Source organism: Diabrotica virgifera, chromosome 8 (assembly GCF_917563875.1).
Source record: "Diabrotica virgifera virgifera chromosome 8, PGI_DIABVI_V3a".
Lineage (NCBI taxonomy): Eukaryota > Metazoa > Arthropoda > Insecta > Coleoptera > Chrysomelidae > Diabrotica > Diabrotica virgifera.
In genome coordinates this window covers 1,235,512-1,259,304 of record NC_065450.1, presented here as the reverse complement: position 1 = coordinate 1,259,304, position 23,793 = coordinate 1,235,512, and the positions used below count along the sequence as shown (strand labels likewise).

Genomic DNA, 23,793 nt, shown 5'->3' with positions numbered 1-23,793 from the left:
GATTTAAATATATCCTGCATGAGTTTCAATTATTTTTATTGTATTACTGTTTATTTTATACCCGATTATTGTCTTACACTATTTCACATACAGGAAAAGCGTTTATGCAATAATGGAACTCAGAGAAAGGTTAAATAGATTTGTTGTGAACTAAAGCTAACACCAGAGTGATCTTTATCCTTGGTCGGGTAGTACAAGAGAGTTCGTTTTCGGAGTGAGATTGAACCTATAGAGAAAAGTTCGTGTATTTTGCCTTCATGCGAAGAAGACAGTGTAGAGAACTGTCGCCAGCGATGGTCGACACAAGGTAGGGGAAGAGACCTCTGTCGCAATGTATAAGCATAACGTTTGTACATAGCTAGGGAGTAGGGGTAAAGTCAGTAGTAGGACATTGGTAAGGGTTGGATTAAGGAATAATTTAAAATTGATAATATTGAGGATGAAAATTATTGAAATAATACAGCGAAAAATGTTAGATTATTTTTAAATGTTAAAAATTAAACAGTGACTATACCTATATGGAAAATTAATTATATATTACAAACACAAATTAATTTTACCCATACGAATATTATAATGTATTTAATAACATTTATTATAGGTTAGACAAAAAGAAAAATGGGTTATAAGTGAATATTTAAAATTAAAAAAATATCAAAAACATGACTATCTACAGATTTTTTTTAAATAACATAACTACATACAGAAAATTTTAAAAACCATTGAGAATATAAAGATAACATAGCTATGGCAAGATGTAAGGGAAAACTATCGCAGCCTATCAAGTATGAAACTGGCATTAGACAAAGAGATTCGCTGAGCCCATTAATATTTAATCTGATAAAGGATGAAATCATAAACAAAGTTAAAAAAAAGGAGAGGATATTGAATGGGAGAAATGGAAATAAAGATAATCTGCTACGCCAACGACGTCATAATAACAGCCCAAAATGAAGATGACCTACAGAGATAAATTAAAGAATTCGAAGACACGGCTCTCATATACAACATGGTGAAAACTAAACCGATAGTGGTATTAGCGGAACCAAGACGATGTAAATTGGTTGTAAATAACCAAATAATAGAACAAGTGATGAAAATAGAATTCTTCTTCTTAAAGTGCCGTCTCCTCAATGGAGGTTGGCTACTACAATTGCAAACTCTTCTCTGTCTTCAGCTGTTCTTATTAGCTGTTCAAAATTTAGCCCTGCCCATTGTCGGATATTTCTGAGCCACGATAGTCTTTTCCTTCCTAGTCCTATCCTTCCCTCGATCTTTCCTTTCACTATAAGTTGAGCATATTGGTACTTATTATTTCTCAGTATGTGGCCCAGGTATGATATTTTTCTAACTTTCACTGCGTTGAAAAGTTCTCTTGCCTTGCCTATTGCCTATTCTATGCAGCACTTCTTCGTTTAAGGTATGCGATGTCCACGAAATTTGGAAAATTCTCCGGTAGGTCCACATTTCAAAGGCCTCTAACTTATTTATGATTGATGTTTTAAGCGTCCATGTCTCAACTGCCTAGAGAACAGTCGACAAGACGTAGCATTTGGATAAACGTAGTCGAATTTCGAAATTTATTCGAGAATTACAAAGCAGTTTTTTGATTTTTTCGAAAGATTTTCTGGCCTGTTCTATTCCCGATCTTATTTCTAGATCCGGATTTAAGCTGCTATCGATCCACCATCCCAAGTAGTTAAATCTATTGACTTATTCTAAAATGTGCCATTTATTGTGCAAGGTTGAGGTACGTTTTGATTTTTTCGGATTGACATCACTTTGGTTTCTTTAATGTTTATTTTCATACCAAACTGCTCACAGGTCGAGTTGGTCTTGTCGATGAGTCGTTGTAGACCCAAGTCGGAATCCGCGATCAACACCGTATCATCGGCGTATCTGATACTGTTGATATTTACGCCATTCAGCTTGACTCCTTCCTTTGAATCCTCCAGTGCCTCTTTAAATAGAAACTCGGAGTAAACATTAAACAGCAGAGGCGACAGAACATATCCCTGTCTAACTCCCCTCCTAATTTCTACCTCTGCGGATATGGAGCCCTCGATCCTAACTCGGGAGTTTTGGTTCCAGTACAAGTTCTTTAGTAAATTGATGTCTTTTCCATATAAGCCGACGTCTTGCAAACGTTCTAATAGTAGGTCGTGTCTTACTCTATCAAATGCTTTTTCGAAGTCTATAAAGCATACAAATTGAAGAGGGCTTCTAGAGGGCTTGAAGAGAACTAGTAAATTGAAGAGGGCTTCTCTCGTTCCCATGCCGGCTCTGAATCCAAACTGATCGTCTCCGATGATTGTTTCGCACTTTCTATAGATACGATTATGTACGACTTTTAACAGAACTTTTACTGCATGACTCATAAGGCTTATCAGACGGAACTCATTGCAGTGTTGTGGGTTTGACTTTTTTGGTAGTGGGATGAATATTGACTCTAGCCAGTCTTGGGGTATTTTACCTGTATTATAAATGCCATTGAATAAAAGGACAAATATTTCGATATTTTCTTCACTGATTAGTTTTAACGTTTCTGGGTATATTCCATCTAGACCTGGGCTTTTTTTTGTTTTGAGTTATATATTGGTTAATTGCATTTATAATTTCAGATTTCAGAATTGCTTGCCCTTAGTTGTTATTTTCCAATATTGGTTCTTCTCGTATGTCATGAGAAAGAATTTTATTATAGTTTTTTCACTCTTTCAGTTTATCTTCCGTTGATTCTAGCAGTTTGCAATCCGTGTTCAGCATGGTGTGAAAAGTTGTTTGCTTGGTAGTTTTTATGTAAATTAAAAAAATCGTGCTTTTGTTGCAGTTCTTCTATTTCGACGCATTTTGTTTCCAGTCACTTTTCTTTTGCTGCGGTTATTTATCTTCGAATTATTCTATTTAGTCTTTTGTATTCTCCATCCTGATCATCTTTTCCTTTAGATTCTCTTTGTTTGTCCATCAATTGTAAAATCTCATCTGTCATCCATTCCTGTTTGTTATTTCTGGATGATAATTTTAGATGTTTTTCTATCGCATTGTTCATTTAATAGTTTTCCAAAGAACGCTTATGCCCTCGGACTCGGTAATTCTCTGGTGGTCAATATTTCCTAAATTTTTATTCAATTCTTTATTTACTGAGTGTTGTATAGTGTCGTTTTTCAATAATCGGATGTCTAGTTTGTATTGAGGTTTTTGTTTCTTCATTATTTTCCATCTTGCGCGCACTTTTAAAACAACAGGATTGTGATCGGAATTGATGTCAGCTCCAGGATATGTTTTTGCATTGATGATAGCGTTGTGATATCTTTTGTTGACCAATTGTAATTTAAACCACGTATTTGTCGCTACCATGTTGTGTTGTTGACAGAATTCGGTCATTCTCTCTCCCCTGTCGTTCCGCAAGTCCGAAATCTCCAATCAATCCAGAGACCTCTCCTCTACCTAACTTAGCGTTAAAGTCACCTAAGATAAATGTTATGTCTCGTTTTTTGTCATCTTTATAATCTATATTATATTCTGCGAAAAAACTTTACAACCATCTCCCTCTACAACTTAAATCTGCAACATCTTTCTCCAAGTTCCGTAAAATGACTAAAGCCTATTTATCTGAAAGACCATATTATTCAACAGCAGAGTTTCTTAACCAATAACTAAGAAAGTACAGTATTCTTATTTATAAGTATAATCTTAATCTATATTTGAGTGTCATATGCAGCAGCTTAACTTAACTTATTAAATTTCTTAAGGTAGATTATGCAATTTGCAAATTTTTTTTTTTAAATTTTGCAATAGGTTGTTACTGTTTTTTTTTGTTTATCTTCATTATTTTTATTTATGTAGACGATTTATATCATTTTAGTAAATTGTATTTGTTATTTGTTATTGTTCTTATTTTTATGATTCTTGTAAGCTTTGTCTATAAAATTGTTAAATTTTTCATGACAATAAAGCATATTTCTATTCTATTCTATAAGTTTTTCTACATCAGCATACCACGCTTCTAGCTCTTCCATGGGTTTACCTGTCGACAGGGGATGTCGTTCCGCACTCCAAGTCCGAAATCTCCAATCAATCCAGATACCTCTCCTCTACCTAACTCAGCGTTAAAGTCACCTAAGATAAATGTCAGGTCTCGTTTTTTGGTCATATTTATAAGTTTTTCTACATCAGCATACCACGCTTCTAGCTCTTCCATGGGTTTATCTGTCGTAGGGGCATAAGTCTGAATGATGTTAATATTTACTGGCTTTCCGGATAGTTGAATAAGTAGACATCGGTCAGAAAATGGCACAAAGTTTGTGACGGCATTGTTGTAATTGTCTTCTAAAATTATTCCAACTCCGTTATGATGAGCCGTACCATTATTATCAGAGTAATAGAAAGTTTTGTTCATGGTTTTAACTTTACCTGAACCTGGCCATCTAACTTCACTCAAACCCAATATCTGCAATCCTAAACTTTTCATCTCGTGGCATGCATTTGCGAGTTTTCCTGTTTCGAACGTTCCATGTTGCAATCTTAAAATTTGTGGGCAAAATATTTAAATTATTCCTATTCCTCCCGGGGATTCTTCGCACCCCTTCGTCTAAGATCATCTAAGAACTGCCGGGGACTAGGTCCCATTTCTGTTTGTGCTTTCATTGTAGTTTTCTTGGGAAGTATATACCAGAGTGGTTTCCCGTTGCCTTCTCTGGTTTGTATTTTAGCCGATCCTCTGGATACAGACGCTATTTGCAGCCGTTCACTCTGGTTCAGACGCTGCGTGCTAGTTGATTTCATACAAACCCTAAAACCAATGGGTTGCCACTTCTGCCATCCATACCGTACCAAAGCTATAGAAATACCAAAGGAAATAGAATACTCGGGAATAAAATTGACAAGTTACGTAAAAGTGGAAGAAGAAGTACAAAAACAAGTCAAAATGACGAACAGAGGAGCAGGTTGTCTCAACAACACAATCTGGAGAAACAAATATCTCACAATGGAAAAGAAAACCAGGATATATAAATCAAGAATAAGACCGATAATGACGTATACAGCGGAAACAACGTATACAGCAGGTACGGCGATAACACAAAGATTGCTGGAAACAGCAAAAATGAAAGTCTTACGAAAAATAACAAGTCAAACTCTAGGAGACCGAGTAATAAGTGAGGAAATACGAGCGAGATGTGGTATAGAAGAAATAAACATGTGAACCAAAAGAAGAAAAATAGAATGGAATCAACACATAAAAAGAATGACAGACAATAGAATAGTACGAATAATAAGAGACAAATCGCCAAATGCCAAATGAAGAAGATCATTGTTACGACCGAGGAAAAGATGGTCAGACAATGTCAATTGAGGCTAAAAACCGAAGTAAAACAGACATTGAGCCTATTTGTAAAATAGGAAGAAGAAGAAGAAGAAGAAATTTTTTTTCAGAACACCAAATTTAAAATACAAAAAACAATTTTTTTCTTTATTAAAATTATTACTAAAAATTATTATTTTTAGTCCTAATTAAGCTAAAAAATTCACAATTATTTTATTACATAATTATCTACCTACTTTTGAAATCCATTATGTTCTAAGCTCTGCCGTATACAGGGTGTTTCAAAAAAGTAAACACCGTCTCTAGTATAGATAAAAAACCGAAAAATAATAGGGGTTTGCTTGGTAAAAAAAATTTGTAACCCCATCCATTTTCAAGATAAAGGGTGTTGAAGACAAAAAATTTTACACATTTTTTATTTTTGGCGAAACTACTGGCAACATTGTATTGAAATTTTATACGAATATGTTTTGGAAGCAGCTGATACGCTCCATGAATATCTGAATTATTTTAAATAGAGTCCCGGGCCCGGGATACTCTACTATGTATCTCCCGTGTTGATTTCGTTGAGGCTTGAATAAGTGTTATCTTGTTTAACCCTGAAATATCTGCAGATAGATATGATTTTATTATGTCACAATAGTAGGTAATTATATTGATCCATAAATTTGAAATTCGCATATAAATAATTACTGTTTTTTATTTAGTTACGTAGGCCTGATATGTATTTTTTTAAATAATCAAAACATTTAAACTCGTGCGCTAAATACGACTGAAATTGTAGAACAGTTATTAAAAATAAAATATCCCTGAAGAAATTTGTTCAAAACTCTTCTGCTTTAAATTGTTTCCATGATTGGCTAAATGGCTTAAAAAATGATTGTTAATGACGAGAATTAAGTCATTATTTATCTTGTGATAAATAATCTTTATTTCCACCTACCCCTACCGAAAGTACACTTTTCTGGACCTGATTGTAGGGAGCAAAGGGAGGAGAAGTAAAAGTGACGTCATGGTATTTCATTCATGAAATATAACTTATTGACGCCCTGTACATTATTGTACAATATCTATTTTCTATTACGTAAGTATCTATACATTTTAACGTTTATTTATAAAACACCCTGTATTTTGCAGAATGATAAAACACAGTAGATTGTTATTTTTGATTTAACAATGTTTACATTAATAATTTGACTTATATTTGACAGTTGACAGTTACATTGTACCTACTTGTTAGTTAGTTCTAATAACTTGTTAGTTAGTTCTAATAAAGTTTGTTGGTTAGTTACATAAATAAATTAAGTAAAAATGAAAAATATACTTGTTATTTGATTAAGGTGTTGTTGTTTGTTTGGGTTTATATGACTGCGGACACTAAATCCATTCGCCAATTGATTAAGGTGGAAAAATCATATGTATAACATGGGAGTAAAGTGCCTTTTCCTCCCTTGAATGATTACTGCCCTCCGCTACGCGTCGGGCGGTAAACTTCATTCTCGGGAGGAGAAGTAGCACTTTCCTCCCTTGTTATACAAATAGCTATTATTTGCACTGTATAAATAAAATAATACTTATTAGTGAACAAGAAACTACATTAAAACTTATGTTAACGGACACCTCTTCAAAACGAAAACCTCTGCTGAACGAATAGTTTTTAGGTCACCGAATATTTCATTATGTTGGTAAATAGGAAGCCACCTTCGAACAACGGACCCTCTTCACAACAACTCCGGATATTTTAGGACAATGCAAGAAATTATTGTAATTTTACCTGCCAACATCAGGCAGGTAAAGGAGATAAAAAGTTTAAAATTGGGGCTCCAGAAATCCAAATTTGTAATACATAACTTATTGAAAGCCTTAAAGTAGTGACTGAAAAGAAAGCCACAAACGATAATATGTTTGTGTTTCTTTCCTCTGACCAGATGAGCAATAAATTATTTAGGTCTGGCGTATACTTTTGCAGTTGTAAGAAAACAATTTCGAATGCATTAAGTGAGTTGTTGACATAATTGTCTGATATGGTAATTAATTTATGGGGGTGCAGTTTGTTAAACCGCACAAACGAAAAACAGATGGTAAAGGATACATTCCGTTTCGTAAAACCATGTCCTTCTTAACATCCGCTTTGTAATTACATTTGAATTTTGAATGACTAATGTTGTTTCGTTTTTGAGAAAAAATAATTAAAAATTAAGAAAAGAAAATTAGCAGAAATAGTAATTATAGCGTATAGCTGACGACACTGGTCTGTATTATTATCGAGTCTTACCAAGTAAAACTTTTACATTTCGTAATGAAAAGTGCACTGGGGGTAAATGTGATAAGGAAAAGCTGACCGTATTATTGTGTGCAAATTTAAATGGCGAAAAAGAAAAACCTTTGGTGATTGGTAAAAGTAAAACTCCCCAAAGTTTTAAAAATTTTCATGTGATAAATTCCAAGTCGACTGGTACTACAACAAGAAGGTCTGGATGACCAGAGATATCATGAGAGATTGGTTAAACAAATTTGACAAAAAAATGCAACGTCAAAAAAAAATTCTCTTGTTCACAATAAACGCAATATTCATGGGGTTGAAAATTTTTTGAACTACCTAGAGATGGATGCAGCCCTATTGACATCCTGAAGTAAACTTAGCTAGTTGTGTTAGTGATTTTAGAGAAAACGAACAGGTATCTAATGTTTCCGACAATGAGAGTGACGATGAACTAGCACTTACTACAACTTTTAAGTAATTTAAATAATGCTTATATAAAATTAAGAGAGATTGAAATATTTTTTATATAATATAAAGGTGATGCAAGGGTAAGTCAAAAAATATCTGATATTATTCAAACTGTTGAGCCAGAAGTTGTGAAAAATAATGTTCAAAACAAAAAACAAACAAGGGAGTGCGGCCCTGCATGGGGATAAGGAATGTTGTTCCTAACACGTGCTCGGTGAAATTGTTATTTTTAAGCGATAAAACAAAGTAATAAATTGTAAATTTGTGCCGAATTATAATCGAAACTGTAAATGTACAAGATTTAATTAATTTCTTTGTAAAAATGTTTTGAATTTAATATGGACCCAGTTCTGCAACAATGGTTTAAGCCACCGGCATGCTGTTCTGAGATAATTAGCTTTTTGTATTTCGTTATCATAGAAAATTCACTTTTTGAGATTTTTTTCTTTAAATATGGTTTACTGTTTTACAACAATACAAATAAACATAAAATATCAAAATAAAAAAATAACCTTAAATTTTTGGTATAAAAAACAATAAAAGCTGGGTTACATGTTTGTTGCAAAATTGAGTAAGTGATCATAGTTAATTGTGTCAAAATAGTTTATAATACAGTTTGATACAAAAGATAATCATAAACCATTTTTATTGAGAAAAAGTAGTTACAGTAATTGTTATTATTTATCTACAACGTCATATTGCTCCTCATCAATAGCAAAATCTGGCATTTGTCCATGTCCTTCTACATCGTCTGTGAAATTTTCACTTCCGACTTTGTCTAAGAAATTATAAAAGCCTTTTGCATCTGTTGGTACTAAATCCAAGATGTCTTTCAGGTCTTTTATTTTTTCAGCAGAAAGCTGTAGAAAGCTGTCTAGCCTTTGGCCACAGTGGAGGTAGTTTTATGTTTCCATGTAAAGGTTTTTTGCCCTTTCTTGCCTTTTCGATGTTTTCTGCTGAAAAGGAAGGATCTTTAACGTGATTTTTCATGTACAAAATAGTGGGTTTATGCTTGTTTTTTAGGTTTTTATCCAACTAATACGCTGTTTATTACTTGAGTCGATCTTGCGATTTGTAATCGACCTCTCTAACTCCTCAACTTATACAATATAATTAGTTGCGATACGGTTTATGATAAACTTCTATTTTCTTCGACAGGATTTTATGATGGCAATCGGCAAATTGTTATGGAAGCTACCCACGCCTAAAAATTTGGGCACGGTACTTAAAGAAGAAGAAGATAGTACCAGATACAGCTTACACCATTTTTGTTTTTTGTCAAACCACAATAAACTTGTTTGTTGGTATGTAAATAAAGTTTTTAAACAAATTGTGGATTACACCATTGTTGCAGAACAGGGTCCATATATTGGGACAGTTTGTTAAATTTATTATGAACAATTTTTCTTTATCAGTGGTTCCACGTTAATCACACCTGTCGTGAAACAGACCCAAATACCTGTTTTTGCAGGTGGTCAGGGTCAGATCCTTTTTATTGACAATGAGTGTTTAATGAAATTAATTAACCATGGAAAATAATGTTATCACAATGCAATCCAATATCAACAAAATGTCTCACAAACATATTCTTTAGCAACATTAAAAGTTCAGTTTCCTTCTAAAGAGAACGCGATCATTTTTAATGCACTAGACAATACCAAACTTCAAGAATACTTCATGCTCTTGGGAAAAATAATCCAACCCAGAAATATTATATTCTGCTCTCGACTGTCTAACAATCGCATCTGTATGTACCTATCTAGCAAACAACTGGTAGAAGATTTCATGACCAACAGAGGATACATTGAAATTCAAGGCGAAATTGTTGGAGCTAGGAAATTAATAACACCAGCAGAGAGGATTGTCCTCGCCAACGTAAGCCCCTCCATACCTCATGAAATACTAATCAACGAATTACAAAATATTGGTTTAATACGGGCTTCACCTATGACATTCCTTAAAATTAGCGCCACCTTACCTGAATATAACCATATTCTCAACTTTAGGAGGCAAATATACATCAGTCCCCACAATTTAACACTTCCGGAATCATTTCTACTTGAATTTGATAACACCTATCATAGGATCTTCATATCACAAGATGGCTTGGTCTGCTACAATTGCAAGAAGCCTGGCCACAAAGCATCTCAGTGTTCCGAATTAACAGTTCTAGAAGATCGACATTCAAATAATGAAAAATCTTTACCCAGTCTAGGCAATGCAGCTTCGCAACCAACACATACACCATCTGAAGAAATGTCAATCTCCCACGTTTCCACCAATGCAGATTCCAGACATGCACATCAGGTATTATAAGAACCAACGTTAGTATCCCACGATTCAAACACAAGAACCCCGATTACAAACATTGTTCAATAATCTAACTCTCATAAGCGTACCGCTGACGATATTCTGCCAAAAATCAAAAAATCTAAAACTGGTTCAACGGAAAGTAGTAGTAACTCTATATCACTGCTACTAGAACCTGCAAAAACGTTCATTGAAAATCATTCTCCATCTTTCGTTCTTGATTACAACCAACTGGTTTTGTTCTAACTAACATTACCGGCTCTGTTGATCCCTTGAGTATCATTCAAGAATACACAAAAGACTCCTCCGGTCTAATTAATATGTTCGAAAAAGTATATCCCCACTTAAAAGACAGAAGTATAAAGCGCCAATTAACATATATTAAGAAGAAAATGTATGCTTACCTTGGTAAAGAGATTTCTGGCTCTGATAGTGACACTTCTCAATTAAGACAAAAATAACATTCACGTCATTATTTCAATGGAATATTGATGGATTTTTCCATCACCTCGCTTTTCTCCAACTACTTATTACTGAGCAATTACTCTCCGCTATTAAAGCTATGCAAATCTATATCCGAAACATCCCATAGAAAAAATGGAACTTCAGATAGCTCAAGAAAATTCCAGAACAGTAAATTTCTTGTGGATACCTTCGCACATTGGTATCGATGGCAACAAATTGGCAGATATAAGTGCTCGCGATGCTATTGGTAGTGACGAATCGGAGGTCGAACATCGGAGTGTGGCTCCGATCTAAGTGATTTAAAAAGGCTTCTTTAAAAACAAAGTGTTAAGTGAGTGGAACTGGAAGTGGCAAAATTCGGTTTCGAAACTAAAACTAATTAAAAGTGACATCTCTCCGTGGCAACCAACAGCAGCAAGCAGAAGATCCCAAATAATCCTAACACGTTTGAGACTGGGCCGTAGTAGGTATACACACGCACACCTATTCACAAACAGCGAAGCTCCAAAGTGTTCCGTTTGTAATGTAGCAGACAGTATAGTTAATTTCTTACTTGATTGTCCTAAATATAGTATTGAAAAATGTATATATGACATCCCGAACAGCTTACAATTGTTACTGGGAAAGAACTTTGATTACAGAAAACTAATAGGGTATTTATCCTGTATCAATATGTTTTACAAAATTTAAACATGTAAGTACCAGATATTACTGTTATTTGTATATATTATAACCGTTATGTCGCTAATATACTTCGGGCGGATGCGGCTTTATTAAAAAAAACAAACAAAAATTGATGATTTTTTTAAGAAATCATACCTACCTTTATTACATTAATAGTTTGTTTTATTTGTGTATATGCTTATTATACAAATAAGAAAATGAATAACTAAAGTTCGTGCAAATCGGAACTACTTTTGTTATTTCAATTGATTAAGTGATCTAATCTACACAACGGACAACTCTACACAACGGACAATTATTTTCCCCGTTTGTGTCCGTTATGGAGAAGTTTCACTGTACATAAAAACTAAAAGGATATAAATATAATTTATCTTCTACCTATGTCACCGATGGTTTAAAAGGCGAGAGAAAATTACCCAAAAACAAACATCATTACTCATTCTCTTCCTTTGACTGGCACAACTAATCTTGCCGTTACCGAAATTCGTGGTCTACTGTTGGTTTAAAAACTGAATTCTACTTAAAAAAGTATCGAAGGGTTAAATGTAGTTTTCGAAGAAGCTTTGTTTCAGAATGACAGCTAAGACAAATTTTCTGATGTTTTTGTACGACTGGGAGCTACTTATAAGGAAACGATATCGTGTAAAAAGTTTTAGAAAGTACGTTTTTCTATAGATTCTATACAATGTGCAACTTCTCTCACTACTTACATACATTCAAAACGAACAATTTATCACGCAGTGAGAAAAGTCGGCCATTGCAGTGAGATATATTTTTTCTCACGGGTTCTTGGCACAATAAAAACACAATTATTAATGTTGTCAAACAAAATGTGTTGCATCAAAACATACCAGGAATTCCCTTTCAAAACTGCTCAAAAATTACTGTTAATTAGAATTTTAAACAAATAACGTATACATATATAAATTTTAACAATACTAAATACCTACATGTCTGTATTTTATTTCAATTTATGCATATAATATACCTAAAGCACCTAAATTATTTAGTTTTGAAGTTTGAACTCTTGACAAAACCGCATTCATAGAAAAAGTACAGTGTACAACACATGAGAAAATGACATATTTCATATTTCTCCCTCGCTTGATTTGCGGCAGTCGCCTCGTGCCTCGGCTCGTACCAAGAAACTTCTGCGCTCGTGAGAAATATGTCTTTTTTCTCACTTATTATACAATATACTATCAATCTATGTATATGATATTTTTTTAAACTCGATAAATTTACTGCTTTTAAAATTTTAAGTTTACTGCTAATAGTTGGTTGTTAATTCTAAATAATATACACCTGGCTAATTGGTTCATGCCAAAGCCAATTAAAAAAAAAAAATAATATACACTTGCGAGCAAAAAAAGAATGTGTGTGTACTTTGTACGCACGTAAGAAGTTATACTTCTATTATATGATTTAAACGAAATTAATATACTTTTTATTTATATTTTGTTTAAATATTAAACTAATTTATACTTACTACTTCTCAAACATTTTTATTAGAATAGTGCCAAAAATTAAAATAATAAAAGAATAAAACACACACAAACACATTAAACAAGCCACAAATGATGTCTGAACATTAATTGTCGAAAAAATTTTTAACTAAATACGTATTTTCTGAAAATACAATTATATAATAAATATACTTACAATCATAAAATGTATTAAAAAAAAACAAAAAAGAAAGTTTCTATTGGGACTCGAACCAGCGCTGATAAGAGCGGTTGGTATTGGAATTCATTAGCCTTCTCCGCTTAGCCACGGACACTATGTGTCACATTTACGAAGATCGACTAACTAAACGGATTAAACTTGTGATATTTTGATATTTTGAAAATTGATCAAATTATTTTAATTTTGAATTGAAATGATTTAGAATTGAAAAAATACAACAAAACATAGAGTAAAAAACAATATATTAGGTGAATATTGATAGAAATTTTGATGGTAATCAAATTATATAAATAAAAGTATTACATACCATGTATTTTAGCAGATCAAATAGGTAGGTTTATACCCATGATACATTAACAATTATTACGTACCTGTTACTTTTAAAAACTATTTAAAAGTCACTACAATATTATAAACTTTTTTGTTTCTGTCCTCACAACAATAAAACTAATATATTATACATTTGTTTACCTTTACCTTTACCTCCAAACCACAGCTGCCATATCGGATAATTTTTGGCATGTCATTTGAACATCCAATCAGAACAAAGTTATAATGCGCATGCGCCGGGCTGATAGGTTTTAACATATAAAAAAATCACCCTCTATCGCCGGTAAAGAAGTATAACTTCAAAAAATCGACTCACTCTATGAATTGTAGTTTATGCTTAGTAATTTTTTGTTGTGTTACTATGAATTAAAACAAGTAATGCAAAAAAAATATTGTCGATTATAGAGGTTTAAAAAAAATGTTTTATGCAAATTGGCAACGTGTTCTAATTTGTATACTTTTGTCTATTTCTGTGTGTGTGTTTACAAAGAGGGGATGGCATTAGATAAACTTTTTGCCACAGATATTTTTGTCTACTTCTGTATGGCATAAAGAATGCAGCAAACATTGTAGCGGGTATGTTCTACGTAATGTAGACCTCTATAAATGTTGCTCGTGGTCGTCTCAATCACTTTTAAAACGTTGACGTGTATGTACACTTTGAAGTGCCGTACGGGAATATTTTAAAAATGGATACTTTATCAGTGAAGGCAATCCAAGTGATTGGGTTATTATGAGAAGGCTTTAGTCCAGATGACTAGACAATCGACGACCAGGTTCGGGTCGGCCACGTGTAACGACACGTGGCCGAAGCGAAAAATCCTAAGAATATATGGAGGGATAACAACGAGCAAGAGGTGATCGAGACTTAGGTACCAAGACAACTTAGAAAACGATATAAAACCTATTGAAATTGGAACATGGAGAAGAGTTCCCAGATGCAGGGGCGAATGGAGGATTGTTCTGAAGAAGACTTTGGCTCATAATGATCTGTAACATGATGACTTGTAACGATAGAGGGTGACGATCGTTTATTGCCCTGAGTGCCTTGCGGAATCGGCGCGCGCCATGAGTTGAGCTTCAACAATTTTTGGGGAATATACGACGTGTCACCGTCACTTAGTGGACAGTTAGGAGAAGACTGGATGCCACTTTGACTCCCAGACAAGCTAACACATAGACCAGGGCATTTAGCACTAAAAACACCCGAATAAATAATTTTTTAAATACAGCACCTAGAGACTTGGAGTTTTTTGCATTATGTTCAGGATGACGCCAGGAAAAATGGGTGGAAATGCATAACTGCACTGTAAAGTGCATAAAATGCATCCAAAATTGCATAAATATAAAAATAAAATCCAAATCAGCATACTAAGGAACAAAGTTTATTGTTTGGGGGTTTTTGGGGTCACTGATTACGATTACGCCATCAGAACTGACCTCCGGATTACCTGGTGCCCAAGGTCACAGCAAGAGACGTCATCTTCTGGAGTTTCGATGGGTTTCGGCATTAAATCGATGCAAATGGATTACTCGCGGGTTTAAGGGGTCCCTAAATACAAATATGCCATCAGAATTGACCTCCTCAGTACCTGGTGCCCAGGGTCGTTACTAAGGCACATCATCTTCTGGAGTTTCGAGGGAAATCGGCACTAAATTGATGCAACTGGACTATTCGGGGGGTTTTTAAGGTGGTTAAACACGAATACAAATATGCCATTAGAAGAGACTTCTGGATCACCTGGTGCCCAAGGTCACTGCAAGAGACATCATCTTTTGGAGTTTCGAGGGATTTCGGTATCAAATTGATGCAAACGGATTACTTACGGGTTTATGAGGTCGCTAAACACCAGTCCAGTTGCATCAATTTAGTGCCGATTTCCCTCGAAACTCCAGAAGATGATGTGCCTTAGTAACGACCCTGGGCACCAGGTACTGCGGAGGTCAATTCTGATGGCTTATTCGTATTTAGGGACCCCTAAAACTCGCGAGTAATCCGTTTGCATTGATTTAATGCCGAACACCATCGAAACTCCAGAAGATGACGTCTCTTGCCGTGACATTGGGCACCAGGTGATCCGGAGGTCAGTTCTGATGGCGTAATCGTATTCAGTGACCCCAAAAACCCCCCTAATAATAAATTTTGTTCCTTAGTATACTGATTTTCACTTTATTTTTACATTTATGCAATTTTGGATGCATTTCCACCCATTTTTGAATAGTAGACTTTTTTTCCTGACGTCATCCTGAACATAATGCAAAAAACTGCAAGTCTCTAGGTGCTGTATTTAAAAAATTATTTATTTTGTGCTAAATGCCCTGGTCTACACAGGGTCCAAATTAAACGCAAGTTTGAAGCAAGCTCGACTTAAATTTGCTTGAGAACACGTCAATTAGGACCTTTGCCAATGAAGCAGAATTTGATTCTCTGGTGAACTCGAATTATGGTTGTATAGCAATGGCAGAGTGAATAGCTTGTCTATCGGAGGCCTGGAGAACGAGTTGCCTAGTTCTGTAATGTCAAAAGAGTGAGGTATGGAGGTGATTCGTGAATGTTTTAGGGTGGTGTATCTTTAGAAGGAAAAACAGAGCTTGTGTTCGTGACTGGTGGAGGTTGCGGAAAGGGTTTGACAGTTGATCGTTACAGTACGGATATTCTTCAAGATCATGTTGTTCCTTACACCGGCTACATAGACGATGCCTTGATGCTAATCCATGAGAACGCTTCATTGAGTCTGAATATGAATCCCATCAAGCACCATGGGATGAGTTCAAACGTAGTGTTCGGCTTCGTAATTCCGCACCAACGACAGTAGAGCTATTCCAGGTCAAATCAACACACTATTAATTATTTTTGTCTGACCTATTTAGATTTTGTTAAATTTTAGAGTACTTATTATAGTGGATGATTAGATGAAGAAAAATACAAAATTTAAAATTTTAATCTCAAGCCGTTTTCGAAATATGGTTATGTAAAATTTTCCATAAAGGTCCAAAATATCGCGACAATACTTTATTAGAATGGTTGTAGAAGCTGACCTGATTGAGCTAGAACGCTGCGAGAGTGCCATTTTGCAGCATTTTTAAAGCTCTTTACAGTTATATAATATAAAGCATGATGGTACGATAAACAAGTTTATCTCAAACAAAAAAATATATTGTGATTAAGTTTTTTTCCAAAAAGTACATAGTTTAAAATTTTCATAATATTTCAACAAATACATAGTACTGTTGTTAGTAACATATAAATATTTTATCATGGAATGGTGATGGCTTCAACATAAAAAAAATAAATGTCACACATACAGTATGGTGCAAATGAAAGGAATAAATTCGTAATGCCGCAAGCTGGCGACTTTAAGGAAAAATCCAGAAACAGGTCGATTTTTATTTTTAAATTGTAATTTTTTGGCATATGTATCATACTAGTGACGTCATCCATCTGGGCATGATGACGTAATCGATGATTTTTTAAATGAGACTATAGGTCGTGTGTTAGCTCATTTGAAAGGTTATTAATTCTCTGTTAAGTAATATGAACAATAATATAATTATTTATACAGGGTGGCAAAAAAGTTTTCTTTTTAATTAAATTAATTGACAAAAAAGAAGAATGTATGTAATTTATTTAATATAAAATAGATTTTACTATTGCCAGAAACAGATAAATTTCATACATTCTTCTTTTTTGTCAATTAATTTAATTAAAAAAAAAACTTTTTTTGCTACCCTGTATAAATAATTATGTTATTGTTTATACTACTGGACAGAAAATTAAATAAATAGCCTTTTAAATGAGATAACACACAACCTATAGTCTCATTTAAAAATCATCGACTACGTCATAGTATGATATATACTATGTATATCACTAGCAGGCCCGTGCGCAGGGGGGGGGGGGGGGGTTGGGGGTTCTCACCCCCCCCCCATCGAGAATTTTTCCACATAATTTTCCACTAGCAATAGTCCTTATTCTACGAAAGTCAAACCGACTTGATAATAAATATTTTGTTGTCAATTTTTGTTTCGACATTCTCAACTTTCTCGATCTTGTGCACGTTTTTTTTTAATTTTCCCGCCTTTTTTACCTCCTATTATCAGTGTCATTGTGAATGCAACCATCGATAGTATCGATTATGGAGACCTGTAACAAGGAGTGGAAACGCAAAGCATCGTTTGTGGGCTAACTGATGTTTAAATTTAGTTAATAAAAATATAATATGTAAATTAACTACAGACCGACAGTCTGACTTTTATAAAATTAATGTTAATTTTTGTGAAATATTTTGTCTCAAAAAATGCATTGTTTCGACAGAAAAACTTTCAAGATCCTCCGATTATCACTACCATTTTCAGGTTAAAATGTTAAAATAAAAACCAATAATAGGTAGATAATACACAAATTTTATTTACACCGAACGAAATAACATACAAACGAATATAATCCATGAACGTTATAAATAACATAAAGACAAATCATTATAAAAAAAGTCTATTAACTTCGTTAAGTTCCCTTTTGAATTTTTTAACGGAACGATAACTCGATATAAATCCCGGTACGAAGAAAGTTCTTTTAGTGTAAGCTTTCTTGGCACTCATATTTAAATAATATTAACCACCAAAACCAGTAATTTTATATTAACTACGAATAATTAATTATTTTCAAAATTTCCACATTCACTCCAATGCAAAACTAGCATCTATCTCTACGCCAACTCCGCCTAGTGACAAACCAAGCAAACAGGCAAAATAGTGTACACAAATTTTAAGGTCGTCCTATCTCGATTCCTCTCCTCTGTGTAGGTCTCCATAGTATCGATACAACTGACTCGAACTGACTAGTCAGCTGTTCGAGCTGTGCGGACATTTGTTGACTGTTTGTTGACATTGTTTGATTTTCGATCCTCATATTTTTTACCATGGACATTCGTCGCTTTTTGTGTAAAAAACCGCGGATTGTACACAAAAATGTAAGTATCGAATGCTGTTGATTTCAGTAGAATATCAATCACAGCAAGGATTTGCAGGTTATTGTGCTACAGTTTATAGTATTGATGATACCTTTTGTTTATTGATAGGACGTGGGTGAATGTAATCAAGATAAACTTCCAACGGTTCAAACTCAGGCCGGATCTTCAGAAAAAAAAGCATGCAAGCAAGAAACGGAAGCAGGACAGGTATATTTTAATTTATATAATAGGTCATTTCATATCAGAAAATCTATTTGAATTTCTAGGGCGGGCACGATTCACAACTGCAATTAGAACATTATGAAGGTTTCGTTGATTTTTATTCGGAGCATTATCATTGATACGTTTTTTATTTCAATATGATATTGACTTTTCAGTTATATTTTTAGAAAATTGCTGATAACGAAAAAACAATTTATTTTTATGTCACACTCATTAATTGTTAAAAAACTAACTGGGGTACAAAAAACTGAAAATAATGCATATTTGTTGCTAGTATAAACTTTTCATGAATGTATCAACAACAAAATGTATCTACATCAAACCTACGAAATTTTCAATCTTTATGAACAAAATACGATTTTACTAAAGCCGGACTTTCTTATGATTTTGCAAAAATTGGATATTTATCATGTATTTACTTCCTCCGAACATCTGTTATATGTGTATTTTCGACGTATTTCTTAACAATATTATTGTCCTACTACGATGTTTTATAAAATCATGTTTGAGAAATTCCAAGAATTCTTTCAGTACATTGAAAAACCCTATATATAAAGATAATGAATTCAGTATGAACAGAGACTAATGTTTCTTGTATTCTCTTTTGCAGAGTTCTTCAGATATGGACATTGATCCTGAGGTACCGAAAAGTCCATCTTCGCCAGTTTGCTCTACGAATGATAATCTAAGTTCATACGATATAGGATTATTCGTACAAAGGTCTTCGGCTGATGGGATAAATTTAATCCCTGGATTGCAAAAGAAAATTTGGACTCCACCTGACGCCTACAGTTTTCCCGCATCGGGCCCTAGAAATTTGAAGTTCCAACGCTCTTGGCTCCTGACATACTCATGGCTGGCGTACTCGGAGAGAGAAGACGGTGCATTTTGCAAATGCTGTGTCTTATTTTGTGCTCGAGCGGGACGGGTTGGTCGCCAAACCTTGGGCCAGTTAGTCACGAATCCATTGAGAAACTGGAAAAAAGCACTGGACACTTTCGAAAAGCACAATGCATCAGAATATCACAAGAGAAGCCTGTTGCAATGGAGCTTGAGACTGGAAATCGAAGACGAAAATGCTTTATCCATTGATTTACAACTTTCGAAACAAAAACTTGACTTTATAAATGAAAGTAAACTACGCATGATTCCAATTATTGAAACAATTATTCTTTGTGGCCGGCAAGGGCTTGCTCTTCGGGGTTCCAGGGATACGGGGAGAATTTCTGAAGATGAACCGTTAATTAATGATGGAAATTTCCGAGCTCTCTTGAGATTTCGAGCAAAAAATGATGAGAAGTTGAAGAAACAACTGGTTGAATCGCCAAAGAATGCTATGTATATAAGCAACCGAGTTCAGAATGAACTAATTAACATTTGTCACGATCTGATCATGAATCACATTGTCGATCGAGTCAACGAATCGATGGGCTTTTCTTTTCTTGGAGATGACACACCGGACATTGCAGGAATAGAACAAAGTTCAATTTGCACTCGATACTTGGATAAGAGCGACGGGAAGTTTATCATTCGTGAAGATTTTTTGTGCTTCATCACTATCGCAGATTTCACTGGAAAAGGAATAGGAACTTCTTATCTCAATTTCTTGGATTCTTCCGGACTTAATTGCACATATTTTCTCGGACAGGGATATGATGGCGCGAGAGCGGTTAGCGGAGAATTCCATGGAGCCCAAGCTGTTGTCAGAGAGCGTTATCCACTCGCGCTCTACTCCCATTGTGCGGCTCACAGCTTTAATTTTGCAGTCAGCTCTGCATGCAATATAACAGCAATCAGAAATTGTTTGGGAACCCTCGAAAGCATTCATACTTTCTTCATCTATCCGAAACGCCAAAATGCTCTTCAAGATGCGATCAATGAAGATGAGACGCTACGTGAAAGTCTGTTGAAAAAATTGAAAAAATTTTGCAAAACCAGATGGGTAGAGCAACACGAGTCTGTCGCAACTTATCTGCACTTACAACCAGCAGTAATTCACGCTCTTGATGTGATTTCGACCACCTGGAAGGATCCGACGACTTCATCTGGAGCTTTCCAACTTCTTTCAGCAATAAAAACTGCAAATTTCCAGGTAAAATTCAAGACTCACACTAGCACGTTACCAGCTCTCTATTATAAGATGTTTGTATATTCTTCATTCTTTGAATTTAATTTCCAGATCTCCATGCATATTTTGAGCTCAGTACATTCTTTGACTTTGTCTCTCAGTCGAGTACTTCAGTCCGAAAACCAGGATCTTGGCGAGGCTATCGAACTGGCTGATGCTGCGAAACAAGTCCTGCTTGAAAGAAGAGAAAACGCCGAAAAGGACTTCAGAGGAATTTTCAAAACCGTGAGCGAAATCAGCGCAAAATACGACATCGAACTGCGGAAACCAAGGCTCGCGTCAAAACAGACTCAACGCTCCAACGTACAAACTGATTCAGTTCAAGATTATTTTCGCATAACGATTTACATCCCATACATTGATTTGTTTCTGACCCATATACAAGATCGATTTTTGAATCACCGCAAAATTTTATCAAACTTTGCTTGCCTCTTCCCCAACAAAATGAAGAATTTCAATGAAGAATCCTGCGCTTAACTGTTTGAACCATACTCTTCAATTTTGTGGGATGATTCCCGTGACATCTGGGTAGACGAAGTCAAACTTTGGCGTCAACGCATCGCCGGAAAGAACGTTAAAAATTCGCTTGAAGCACTCGATGTGTGCAATGGAGATGCGTTTCCAAATGTACATCAAATGCTTCGCATTTTGGCAGTTCTGCCTGTAACGACAGCAACGAATGAACGCTCCTTTTCAACATTGCGTCGCCTCAAGACTTACCTCAGGTCAACAATGTCTGAAGATCGGCTGAACGGATTAGCTTCGCTCAATATACATCGCGATGTCGAGGTCGATCCGCAAAGAGTTTTGGAGAAGTTTTTTTCTACACCTCGCAGAGTTAATTTATTATATAATAACTGAATATCAAGTCAAGACCAAGACACAATAAAATGTCTTCATTTATAAGAAAAGTTTCTTATTATTTTTTATTAACTTCATAACCTAACATGATACACATATGTCAAAACCCCCCCCCCCCATAAACGAATTCTGCGCACGGGCCTGATCACTAGTATGATATATATGCCAAAAAATTACAAATAAAAAGAAACGGCCTGTTTCGGTATTTTTCCTTAGTCGCCAGCTTGCGTTATTACGAATTTATTCCTTTCATTTGCACTATACTGTATGTGTGAAATTTGTTTTTTTATGTTGAACCCATCACCATCCCATAATAAAATTTTATATTTAATTAACAACAGATGTATTTGTAGGAATATTATGAAAATTTTAATTTATGTTCTTTTTGGAAAAAAACTTATTCAAAATATATTTTTTTGTTTGAGAAAAACTTGTTAATCGTAGCATTATGTTTTATATATCACTGTAAAGAGCTTTAAAAATGCTGCAAAATGACACCTCTCCCAGCATTCTAGGTCAGCTTCACATCAGGTCAGCTTATACAACCATTCCAATAAAGTATGGTCGCGGTGTTTTGGACCTTTTTGGAAAATTTTACATAACCATATTTCGGAAACGGCTTGAGATAAAAATTTAAAATTTTGTATTTTTGTTTCCCTTATTAGCCACTATGAGTATTCCAAATTATAATCAAATCTTGAAGAGGGGTCGAAATTAGGTGTGTTGAGTTGATATGGAATGACCCAGTAGCAGAGCTAAAAAATACTGCATTAGATGAGGGAACAAATCCCTCAACTACTCATCCAAGGAAAAATTGAGGGCAAGAGTGGAATAGCTCGCAAACAAATGTCGTGACTGCGACATATAAAGAACTGAACATGCATAACTGAGAGGCAGAACCCGACATCCGATGCACTGAGTGCCACTAAAGCAGAAGAAAGAAAGAAGACAGATTTCTCAATGCATTTATCGAAAATATATACATAAAAACGAAAAATTGGGATCTCATAATAGTGTATCTATCGGCAACCACCGGGTTTTTGCAATTGGAGACAAATTTAAGGACATTTAAGAAACAAATTAAATATCACATAAACTGTTGAATATTTTTTAGCAAATTATGCTTTTTTTGCTTTATACTGCTAATATAATGCAACTTTTTCTTGCCAAATAACATATTCGACAGTGCTTGTTTATAATGCACATAATATAATTATTATTGCTAATTTATTTTGCAAGCTTTATTTATAATTACTTATATATAATTATTTAAATTTCACTAATCTAGTAAGTCAAAAACAGAAACTTTTTCCTTCATCTTTGCAGAAAAAAATAGTGAAAACCTTCATAAAAACATGAATTACCTCAGCAGTTAAAAAAGTAAATTTGTGTAAAAATAACCCATTTTGCTTTATTTAAACAATGATCCCATTATCATATATTTTCTTGAAAACATCTTTTGTTTTCCCGTAAACTTTGATAATATAAAATTTATTCTAACCTGTACCGAATTATATTTTGATTTTGTTTTATTTGATCAGGCTATATGCTTTAACGATCTCTTTATATTTCTCATTTCTCATGTATTTTTTGTTAAGGCTGAGCCGACCTTTTTAAAAATAGCTCGATATCTTTGTATCTTCGAGGTATCTAACCCAAACATTCCACATAATGATCAAACATTCTAACCTAAGACTATAATCTGTAAAAGTATTTTGCCAAAAAACCGCATCGAAGAAGATTATTTTTATAATATATTCATAACCTCGTATACCTAGATTTTTATTCTAAATATAGTTATAACCTCTTTACAAATACGAAACAAAGCTCATCCATTTTGTTTTTATAGATACTTAAAATGGATATCATAGTTGTTGTCTGGATCATAATTTGGGCCGTATTATCGCTATGTCTCCCAATTGCCGTAGCGGCCCAATTGTGCTGTGCGAATGGTAGTCAGCGACTGGACGAGGACTACTCGATTGGTCCGTTCGCTTCTGCCGAGAAATGTACGAAGAGATTTCTGGAATATTCACTTCATATCCTGCTGTTTTTATTAATGTAAGTGTGTTGATCTTTTATAAAC

The 23,793-nt window shown here is 34.4% G+C and overlaps 1 protein-coding gene across 15 annotated transcripts in view; it reads left to right on the top strand.

Moving 5' to 3' along the window:
- The window catches only part of LOC114337883 (prominin-1), a 940,102-nt gene that overhangs the window by 163,297 nt on the left and 753,012 nt on the right, over positions 1-23,793 (top strand). For all 15 annotated transcript variants that reach the window (XM_050658571.1, XM_050658567.1, XM_050658566.1 and 12 more), the window contains exon 5: positions 23,557-23,768. In XM_050658571.1, coding sequence (XP_050514528.1) covers positions 23,557-23,768 — 212 coding nt within the window. The remainder of the gene's footprint in view (positions 1-23,556; positions 23,769-23,793) is intronic.